This window comes from Bombus flavifrons, chromosome 14 (genome assembly GCF_040668555.2).
Source record: "Bombus flavifrons isolate JBK064 chromosome 14, iyBomFlav1_principal, whole genome shotgun sequence".
Classification (NCBI taxonomy): Eukaryota; Metazoa; Arthropoda; class Insecta; order Hymenoptera; family Apidae; genus Bombus; species Bombus flavifrons.
Genome location: NC_138455.1, coordinates 7,794,860 through 7,805,404, shown reverse-complemented (window position 1 = coordinate 7,805,404; position 10,545 = coordinate 7,794,860). Strand labels below are relative to the sequence as shown.

Below are 10,545 nucleotides of genomic sequence, written 5' to 3'. Positions count from 1 at the left end.
AGAGAAACAATTTATTTTGTTCAATAAGGAGTAATACCCCAAAATATAAAATTAGGTTAAAAGACAAATTTATGCTGAGATATAAATGAAAGTAAAAACAATTTGAGATATAATAGATATAATATAAGGATAATACATATGCTTGACAATGAATTAATAAAATAGTATTTTCAGTAAACAACTTATACAGATTAACATAAAGTTAATACTTTCTTTAAATAAAGAAATAAGCTAATACACAAAGTTTAATAGTTTAGACACTGGAACATTATATAATTTCAAAAAGCTCTATTTCTTAAAAAATACCTTTTTTCATTAAAAAGAAAATATAAAACAGCTAAAAGACAATCCATCATATAAAAGGTAGGAGTCAAACTTAAAATGTGTTCAGTATAAAGGCATTATAAATTTCGACATCAAACCATTTATTTTTAAACAACTAGGCAATTAAATATACATTATGTACAGGAATTATGTAGAATTTTTGAGAACGTTGTCTTCTTTGTTAAACAACAACAGCATATAATAGTAAGTAACATAATCTTTCAGATGGGCCATTACAACATAGTGAAGTACTTAGTGCTTGTACCAAACTGTAATATTCTATATGGTCCCACCTAAAGTGTAGTAATAGAAATTCAGCACGGATTTGCGCTGCTTAATTAACGTAAAACATAAATATCTATGTCTAAGCTCTTACATTTGGTTGCATCAGTCGTGGGCATGACATGTATATGCGCGTATTACTTTGCACATACATGTGCAACGTGTACATGCATACATGTCAAGAGAGTAACCTATTCGATAATCTAACATGATCTAATCTAATTTAATATTAATCAATCTACTGATTCGATTTCACTGGTATGTACATCATTAAATCATACTAAAATTTAACTCTAATATTATTCGGAAAATAACGGGTATTTCGATGTTTTTCTCGTAGATGCCACGGTCTGTACGCATACTACAAGAAATGATAAAAAACAATAAAATACAACTTACCACTACTACACTTAAATAACACGGCATTCCATCTTTAAGTTAACATCTTGTTTAAATTAAAAAGCAGTCTATAAAAAAACTTACTGGGATTATACTCACTCTCTCACCAGTTCGCCACTAATGCAATTTTCGCGCGTTTTTTACTTCGTTACTGCTACGAAACTAATTACAGTGGTGACGGCGCATTTGTCTGCGTTTTGTATTGCGCGCGCTTAGAACAATAAAAAAAACCCCAGAATGTCGTTAATATAATTTTTGTATAAAAAATATTAAATTTTTTTTTATTACATTAATGAATTTAATGCATTCATTTATGCAAGAATAATTGCATATGCATTGCATAGCAATGGAAAAATTGGTTTTTCCATTTTCTTAACGAATTTATAAAGTATGTAGTTATGATCGATAATCGATACAAACACGTGGCACCTTAATGACGACTATTCTTTCCACAAAAGTGTATTTCACACTTATTGTTGGTATGTGTTTGAATCGAGCAACAGTTCAAGGATTATGTTCTATGGTCTTCGTAAAAATGATCCTTGTTTTTTCCAACGATAAAGTGCAACGTGAATGATTGTCTATTTTCTCACAGCATGTAAGTGTTTTTCTCTTCCACTCTAATGCCTGCAGTTGACGTACGTCTCCGTTTTTCCATTTACGATGCGAACGTAACGAGTACAGGCTCGTACGAAGAGTGCAGGTACTCGCTGGTCTGTAGAAAAAGAAGGCACTGTTGTAAATATGTCTTATAATAGGTAATGTCATTGATTATACTAAGACTAAATCTTTAAAGCTATCTCTCAAAATATTTAAATAACTACTCCAAGTAAATTATGCGTTACAAATATTTTTGCTGTTACATTATGAAAAATGTAGCTATTTATGAAATAAAAATTTAGTCTCAATATGATGGAACTGGCTGCGCGCCAGCGTGAAATCACGACAAAAACCACACAGCATCGCCAATACAGCAAAACTCGCAAACTATTAATCGCGATAGTCAACAATCGCGACTGTTTGAATCATTTAACTTATTCAAATGATCTAAGGCATCCAAGTCTGTTATGGCACACGATGTTAAGTGTCACGCAGGTATGCAAGCAGGCAATCGAAATTGTCACATCGGAGTTAGTATTGTTAGAGCACACACTCACATGCCTTCTGATCTGAATCCTGATCTGCGCAAGACGGTTGTTGAATATATAGAGCCGGTTTCAGCGGCCTGCCATCTTGATCTTCAACTTGTATTACCAGCCCATGGTTACTTCCGTTTCCATGAGAATTCCGTTGGTTCAGTCTCCAGAATCGAAGGCTTTGTCTCACATCCAATGCCAAATGGGTACCTCTGGATGTGAGAGGAGTCACAACCGAATCCATCAGGCGTTTCTTCGCTGTTAATACAAATTTTTATTCAATTAATATTATTATTCGCTGTTAATAATATATTTTTATTCAATTAATGTTATAGATCAATCCACAACTTACATCGATGCCTCTTCAAAGTTTTCGTGTAATAGTAGACCGATATCCTGATCTTCTTCTCGTCTTCCTCCTCCTCGTCGAATGTGCTTTCTGAAGAAGATGTCGTGTTTTCTTGTGGTAATTTGAATATTCTTAATTTAGCGGCGACCACGTGATCGCTGGAAGTCAAATTCAATTGAAAGTGCATATTCATAGAGAATGAGTCCGTCCAGGCATCTTGATCCGTGTTCCGAGGAATTTGACCTGGTGGAAGAGAACGATACATATTTTATACCAGAAAAATATTTAGAGTATTAACGAGATATTAGCCTATTAATTAGAAAGCTCGTCGGATATAATAATTTCTTTATTTATGGATCTCCTATTCTTTAATGCATTATTTCATTTATTTATAGGTTCTCTATTGTTTAATACGTTATTTCGTTTTTATTAAAAATAAGTTGTATCGCATTTATATTTTCGAACCCTGAAAACTTAACTGAAATTGATCTATCTATATTAAATTTTTAATCCGCGATTACACATAGTTAAGAAATATTCCTGTTAACAAGTTAAGTAACTTACAAGTCGGTGAAAACATGGTGAGTCGTTCGCGTTGAACTTGGTTGGCATCGGTGCTAAGGTTGAATCTTCCGGTGAGAGCCAGAACCCGCGTCTTGATGTCCTCAATGGCTTTTTCACCCTGGCTGCACACAGAAACAAAGGTTTATAAACCGATATAAACTAGCAATAAAAAGTAAACTGGAAAATAAGAAATCACAGCAGCCGACAAATTCTCAATATAAATACTCGAATAAAACAATAAAAAAGGAGAGTTTGCAATTTCAATCTATTAGTAGATAGAAACTGAAGTTTTAGATTGAATCGAGGATAGAAATTGAGAGTTAGAGAGTAAAGTGAAATAAAAGAATCAGAAATATTCGAAGAATTCCGTGCCTGATGATGACGACGTAAAAATTTTCACTTGGAGATACGTGTATGCTTTCCGGGCAGCAAGGCAGACTAATGGATGGTGGTCAGTGACCTATAGGGCCCATAGTGTGGGTCACAGATATTTATTATACGTTCTAGACATTGACTAGACAGCCGACACGAGCACTAGTATATACCTCATTCGTCTCGTCTAGCAGGGAAGTGTTAATGCATTTGTATTATATCTCGAATTTTAATATCTCCTATTAAATGAATTTTTACTTTCGAATGTTTCATCGAACAGAGAACAATCTCATAATCTGAGCTTATGGTAACGATAAGTACTAATTAACTACTAATTAAACTTACAGAAGAGAAGACTTTCAAGTCTATCTATGTAGAACTTGCATTGACGATCAGGTGAGATTACGGGATTGCATAATGGAAGCTCTAAGTCATTAAACCCGGCAGGAAAAAAAGGAGGAGCGTCTTTTCTCTACGTCACTGGCAAGGATTGCTTCACTGGACGCCCACTTGGACCTTTAAGCGCAGCCAATCGCGCGTCAACGACCTCGTTGTTGCTCGACAAACAACCAGAAGTGGTTTTCCTAAACAATCGACTGGTCAGGTTACGGGAATGGTGACCACGTGCGGTGAGACGTCCATGAGAAAATGTGAAAAAAATAGATTTCTTTTTTACGAGTTTCAACTTGTCCCACTTTTTTTTGTATAGGAACCCCTTTAGGGAAGCGGAGAGCTAGAAGGATGAGAGTATTCGGACGAAATCTCGCCACGAAATCTTGACGGGTTGTATTCCATTCTAGACATGCTCCTTAATCTAGCCACGTCCAAGTCACGCATTCTACAGCGTCTCGTTGCGTACGTGTCACGTCTGTCTGCCGTCTGGGAAAGGGAAGGACTCGGGTGTCTGGAGGCCGTTGCATCATGAGAATGAATCCAGTGATCCTTCCCGAGTACCGTATTAAGAAAATTGGCTACGTTACGCCGGTTTTGTAACAGCCTTCGGACGAACACGAAGTAGCGTCGGCACGTGGAAATCTAGACAAGAAGATTTCTTCAATTTCTTCAAGGATCTTTCATTTTTATCATTATGGAGAACTTATTGTACAGCTGAGCAGGTCTTCGATCAACGAGGCGAATATTGTATTACAGAATAATTTTTGAAATATTATAAAAAGTATCATAACTTTTAGGAGAAAAAACTTGGAAGCTGTTCTGGACGAAAAAAATCAACGCGAGAAGATTGGTAGGTGGCGGAGGTCAGAAGGCTGAAGAAAATGTTAGATCCCGAAACGGTGAACGACGACCTGATTAACGACGTCAAAAAATGCACGTTGCATCGTCTGGCGGTGAGGTGGGGAGCCACTGACGAAAACTTCCTCCTCGCTCTCCGTTGCGCATCTCGCATCATCTTTGTCGGCATAGGAAGAGAGACGCATAGACAAGGTCAGCGCATTAAATTAAAATGTATTACATAACCTCATAAGAGAGCAGTCCTAACTGCAGTCTGACTAGACACCCGGTGATTATGAGGGTGCTCAACTTAAGGCTGCTGTTTCGTTGCAATCTAACCCACGTCCGCTTTACTATAGACATTGTAAGAAATAAATTAATCCGTCTGATACTATAGAACCACTTTACATCAGCCTCTCCCCTTGATCTGCGTCCCTAATCCACGTTGTTATCGTTGAGTAACACGTATAATTCTTTAGATGAAGTAACTGCGATTACTCTGTTCCTTTTCCTTCGACTGAAACCAGGCTAACCTTTGAAATCGAGCAAGAGGATTCTAGTATTGGTGGATTGTCCAGATCACCCTGTAGAGTCCCGAGGAAGAAGCGGAACGACGGGTACACCGGAGGACTCTCAGCAGGCTACGCCAGTGCCGACACGAATGCATTTACGCGTCTAGACTTAATAAAATAAAAGAAACGCCTTCGCACCAGAGGCCAAGGTGGTGGAGGAGAAGGAGGGCGATTTAAAAACATAGCTAGGGACCACGGCGGAATTTCCACAGCGCGTCCTTCCTGGCTTGCATTTCGTTCCCGCGTCTGTCTTTCTCGACCACTCTGGTCGATAAATCATTTTTCGCTGGCACCAGAAATCTCTAAACGATATTATGAATCACTAATTTTATCACGAAATCTTGACATAATCATTTTAAAATAGTTTACGTTCGTAACTGGATTTGTTTCGGTGTAAAATTTTGTCAATACTCTTCTCAAAAATTTGAACGATCTCTAATTAATTTTTGAATTTTTTGTTTAGAAAAATATCAACGAGGAAAAGGGAAGCGAAGCGGTTGAAGAAGCGGACGCTGGTCAGCCCGAGGCGTAGAAATTCAGTGGCGCTTCGTGGTTCTTCGTTTCATCACGGTATTTTTACGGGCCATCGAGATATTTTTACGTGGCGGGGGCAATGATTCGTCGAGAACGCCTTTGTCGTCAAGTATTCGCGAGCACAGGTCTGGGTTACGTCGTTGGAAAACCGTTTGCCTTTTTCTTTTATTACGATAATTAAAGAGAAGATTGCCGATTTGGTTTCAAGGGAAAGAGTAAGAAGGGAAGAATGCGTGTTACCTTTTCATGCAGACACAACATACCTCTGTGGAGAATAGATCTCCTGTTGTTATCGCAATAAATCGTATCTCATGCAATACGAGCAATGAGATAATCGTGATGAGAGAGAATGTATTTTTAGATTATGCAAGCCAAGCCAGAAGGAAGGCAGCCGGTCGGCCGGGGGAGCAAAACAAAAAGAGTTCGACAGAATTTATCTGTCCATCTTGCTCGGTAAACCGAGTCCCTTACCCAAAAAGCATCAGATCATAGTGCCATCAGGGTGAAGCTTACCTGTCGAAGCTTGAGGTTAGGTTTCCTCTAAAAGACACAAAAAGCACATTGTATAGATTTTTTTATTAGACATTTTTGCAAAGCGAGACACACGATAAACAACATTTAATGTGAAAAATGAATGAGACAAAAAGGAACATAATGAATGAAAAAGATATCGAGCCATCTACGATTATTGAAATTTATAATCTTCTCCCATGAATCGAATCTGTACTGAATTAATTAAATAGAAATATATCTTAATTATCAAGAGCATAGTGAACTGAAGCATAGATTAGGAAAACGTCGAATCATAAAACACATTGATTAGCTCACTTACCCTCGTCGATGAGCAATGGCTAGTTGCAGGTAGGACGACAAATTGGCTAAGGGAAGGCTGCCGGCGGATACGTTATTGTTGGCCATGAAGAGCTTGACAGAATCAGGAGTGTCGTTTAGATACCCCAACGTATCATTTTCGTTATCCTCCGGATTCCAATTTAGTCGGGAATCGTGAGTAGAGTCTTCATAGTCAGATGTCTCATTATCCTCGGTATTCTCGAAGCCAAGGGAATCCACGAATTCAGGGATAACTCTGTAAACGTCATCCTCGACCCATTCGAGTCCTTCGTATTCACTGATCCTTTTATTCTCACTAAGTTTCTCTACACTTTTTGAAACTTCTATTTTATTAGTAGAATTGGTAACGATATCTGTACCATTTTTGTCCTCCGAAATTTTATCTGAAATGGTACTCTTGGTGGTACTGACGCCACTCGATGTTGAAAGTGTGGTTGCTATAGGATCATTGTTTAGATAGTTACCCTTTATGTTGGTGCTGCTCAATTGATAAACCAAAGGCACAGTAGTAGCAGTAGTTGAAGAGAGCGGTGACGATGTGGATGCATGAAAGGAATTGCCAGTATTCCTCGAAGTTGTATGTCTCATCATCGAAACGTGATGTTTAGGCATTCTAAGATGATTTTTGTTATTTTCCTCGGAACCTGAGCTGGAATCGAACTCAGAGTCATCGTATCGGATCTTAAAGACCACGTGAGGCTCCATAGCTCTGTCAAAGTCACGATGAAGATTATTTGCGACGTCCTGTTCCTTGGAAGCTTTGGTAGCTTCTTCGTAGTCGACAACCGTAGGTTCTGACCAGGATTGCTGAAATTCTAAGTTGGAGGGTAAGTTCTCGTAATCGAGGATCGCCTGTCGATTATACGCCTCAAAGTCGAAATCTTTGTAAGAAGGTGACCTATCCACGTGACGATTCTTTTTACCTTCTCGTTTAACGTTTTCAAAATCAGGTTTCTTCGAAGATGAACGGTCCATGGAATTTTTATTCCAATTTCTACTTTTCTTTTCTCCATCTCCGTACAACACCTTCGACCAAGATTTCATATTTTCCTTTTTCCTCAGTTCTTCGTCTTTCTTCTTGTTCAGCTCCCTCTCACGAATCGCCAGAACTTCCTCTAGACTGTAATTTAGGCTTTTTAATAGCAACATGTCACCCGTGCTGAGATCGCCAGTGATTATTTTTAGGATAGCTTTCTCCAGCATCTTCTCCAGCCTCCTCTCGCTGAAGGGAACGGTGCCTTTAGCTTCTTCGCCCCTCAGACTCCTGCTCTTGTCGCCCTCGGAGAGCACCACGTTCTCGTTGTCACTGGCCGCGTACCTTTTCACGTGGTCCATCAGATCTCCCTTCTTCTTGTCGTCCGCGTGCACACTGCGGTGATGATGGTGGCCCGAGACACTGTTTGCAATCGAGACGACCAACAACAACACGAAGAACCCAGAGAATTCCATGACGACCACCATCAAACTCTTCCTCTCAGACTGAGAAATTCTCACTTGTTTTGTCCCTTTCTCTCTGTCAGGATCGTACGAAGGCAGAAAATGCCACCACTTCGTTCATTGATACGGTAATGTAGCCACTGTTATCGTTGAATGGAGTCTTTCATTTTTATCGCGTGAGGGAATTCACAACCCCCGAAAGGTAAGCAATCGTCGTGACGAGCTAGGTTCGCTGAAAACCGCGTGGCTCTTCTCGTCGTAGCGAGTGACCCAGAGAACGGATCGACAAACGTTGACGGAAGACGCTGGCAGTGTATCCGCGTTACGAAGAAGTGTTAAATAAACTGGTCCGTGATACTCTGTGGCGGGTGATCGCGGACTAGTCTAATCGCATCAGGAAGCCGCGGTATATATGTAAGTAGGAAAGATTCGTAGCATACGTGTGCACGGGCTGAGCAGTAAGTCTCAACTGAGCCGAGCTGGTCTGCTCACGGACATAATTCTGTCTACTCACTAATTCCGAGACAAGCACGAAGCCGCGAGAGGAGACGCGCCGGTGTTACTACGATCACTCGCTTTTTTCTTCTTCTCCTTCGTCTCCTTTCTCTTTCTCTTCGTGCGTCTGTTCCTCTCGCTCCACCCGCCGCGCGCGTGTGGTAATCCCTTTCCCTCGCTCGCCCAAATCCCGCGGTCGACTGCCTTTTCTCGATCTCCGTGACGCTTTATCGCGCTCGCATTTTCTTCTTCTTCTTCGTCTGCTCGATCTTTCCCTTTTTCCAAGGATTCTTCTCTCTCCTGTTCGCCCCTTTCTCTTTTCGAAATGTCAAGATAGGTATCTCACAGACCCACTTTTTGGCAATGGCGATGTTCTATTCGATAAGATGCAGACCAATACTACTTGGAATAATTCTTCGCCGGATGCAAACGAGGATTCAGGATCAGTATATCATGACAAATCTAGGAACGTGAATTCGCCCCATGTGACATTTTCGGAAGAATTTTCACCCGATGAAACGATATGTTCGTGGTTTGGGAAGAGAAGGGAGACGTTTTCACGTGTTCGAGAGGAACGCGGACTGGCGTGACGAAGGGGCTCGCGGGAGAAAAGAAGGAAACGAAAAACGGTGGCTCGGAGGCGAGAAGAAATGAACGAGAAGGCACCTTGTATTCGGTTGCTTGTTTCAGGGGCAGCCACGTACGACTTTATAGGGTGTCTCCCTCTCCACCGTCTAGACGAATCCCAAGATATGATCTTTGAATCATAATGTATCGCTTTTAATAAATGCAGCCTCCGCGTGCGTGCGTGAAAATACGTGGCAAAGCACGTCGACGACGGGGCCCAAAAAGAAGAACGGGAACGAGGAAAGGGGGAAAAAACAAGCGCAGACTGAGAGAGACCGGGAGAGACAGAACGGGACGAAAAATAAACCCGTGCTCGTGATCGAATCGGTCGCCGGGATCCGTGTGAAAATCCATAAATTTGGCTGCAAACGAGAAAGATTAGAAAGGTCGTGAATCTTTTGTTTTTTTCGACGGACGACGTAAATTGTGGTGACGCGACCGAATCTGAAAATTAGGTTAAAGGATTCGGTTCTTTGAACCTGTCTGCTGTGACTGTCTCTCTGCTGGACAGACATCGGCCAGGCGACCGTCTGCTTTCTGAAATAAATCATTTGTGATATGTTATAGTGCGCCAGGGCGAGATTTATCGGAAATGGTTCGCGTCTAAAATTCTTCATAACTGTCGTTCATATCTATTCTCAGACTAGGTAGGGTTAACTAACAGCATATTTCTGAATAAGAATGATAGAACGACAAAGAAGTTGCTAAAAGTTAAGATTTTACGTTCTATTTTGTATCTTAGATTATGCGCTCGGTTATCCCTGTAACAAGTTGAAGGTATGTTGCAACAGTAGAAATGTATCTTTTAACAAGAATGCTAGAATAATATAGAATAAATTTTCATGCTAAATCTTTCTCAGAATTAAGATAAATTTAGATTCTATTCTGTATCTTAGGTTATCCTCGGTTATCCCTCGGTTTGTCTAAAGCGAGTTGAAGATGTGTTGCAACAAGAAAGCCTCTTTATTAATGATTGATTTCTCTTGGCAGGTAGCCATCGTCCAGGATAAACTTTGCTAGACTACACCTCCTCCTCCATCTCCTCCCACACACCTTCACATCAGAAGATACCTGGAAAATTCGGAATTAAATTTTCGTTGAACGCATCGTGCGTTCGGACCAGTCTACCAAAAGGGTAAATTTAGCCGGGTGTATGCGATCTTTCTGGAATCGAATCAATATGTGGCAGTGGCAGGATCACCTCGATCGTAAACAAATGGACGGGGTCACGAAAAGAGAAAGAAAATGCGAGGGATACTTTATTCACCCCCGGAGCTACAGCGAGCGACTGTGTTGACCGATGCGTTTGGATCACGGGTGCATATAATCGCAGGTCGCTGCGCACACGCAGACACGTGCACGCATTTAAATG

The 10,545-nt window shown here is 40.5% G+C and overlaps 1 protein-coding gene across 6 annotated transcripts; it reads right to left on the bottom strand.

The window, feature by feature from the left end:
* Nucleotides 1-408: 408 nt before the first annotated feature.
* LOC138186702 (DNA ligase 1) lies at nucleotides 409-9,213 on the bottom strand. Of its 6 annotated transcripts, XM_069126806.1 has the most exons (7): nucleotides 7,079-9,211; nucleotides 6,595-6,997; nucleotides 6,276-6,302; nucleotides 3,055-3,176; nucleotides 2,494-2,733; nucleotides 2,163-2,399; nucleotides 409-1,720 (listed from the first exon to the last, which is right to left on the bottom strand). In XM_069126806.1, exons 1-7 carry the CDS (start codon nucleotides 8,073-8,075, stop codon nucleotides 1,626-1,628), a joined length of 2,121 nt encoding a protein of 706 aa, XP_068982907.1. In that variant the 5' UTR covers nucleotides 8,076-9,211; the 3' UTR covers nucleotides 409-1,625. The 6 variants fall into 6 exon arrangements, 4 of the variants coding, with proteins under 4 accessions (XP_068982907.1, XP_068982906.1, XP_068982904.1 ...); XR_011174966.1 differs by having other exon boundaries at nucleotides 2,494-2,601; nucleotides 3,051-3,176; nucleotides 6,595-9,213; XR_011174967.1 differs by having other exon boundaries at nucleotides 2,167-2,399; nucleotides 2,494-2,601; nucleotides 3,051-3,176; nucleotides 6,595-9,213.
* Nucleotides 9,214-10,545: the final 1,332 nt, after the last annotated feature.

Coding starts and splice junctions, on each gene's coding strand:
- LOC138186702 (XM_069126803.1), bottom strand. CDS start 8,075: ATGGTGGTCGTCATGGAATTCTCTGGGTTCTTCGTGTTGTTGTTGGTC. Junction 6,303..6,594: donor GCCATTGCTCATCGACGAGG/GTAAGTGAGCTA, acceptor TGTGTCTTTTAG/AGGAAACCTAACCTCAAGCT. Junction 2,734..3,054: donor CACCATGTTTTCACCGACTT/GTAAGTTACTTA, acceptor CTCTTCCACCAG/GTCAAATTCCTCGGAACACG.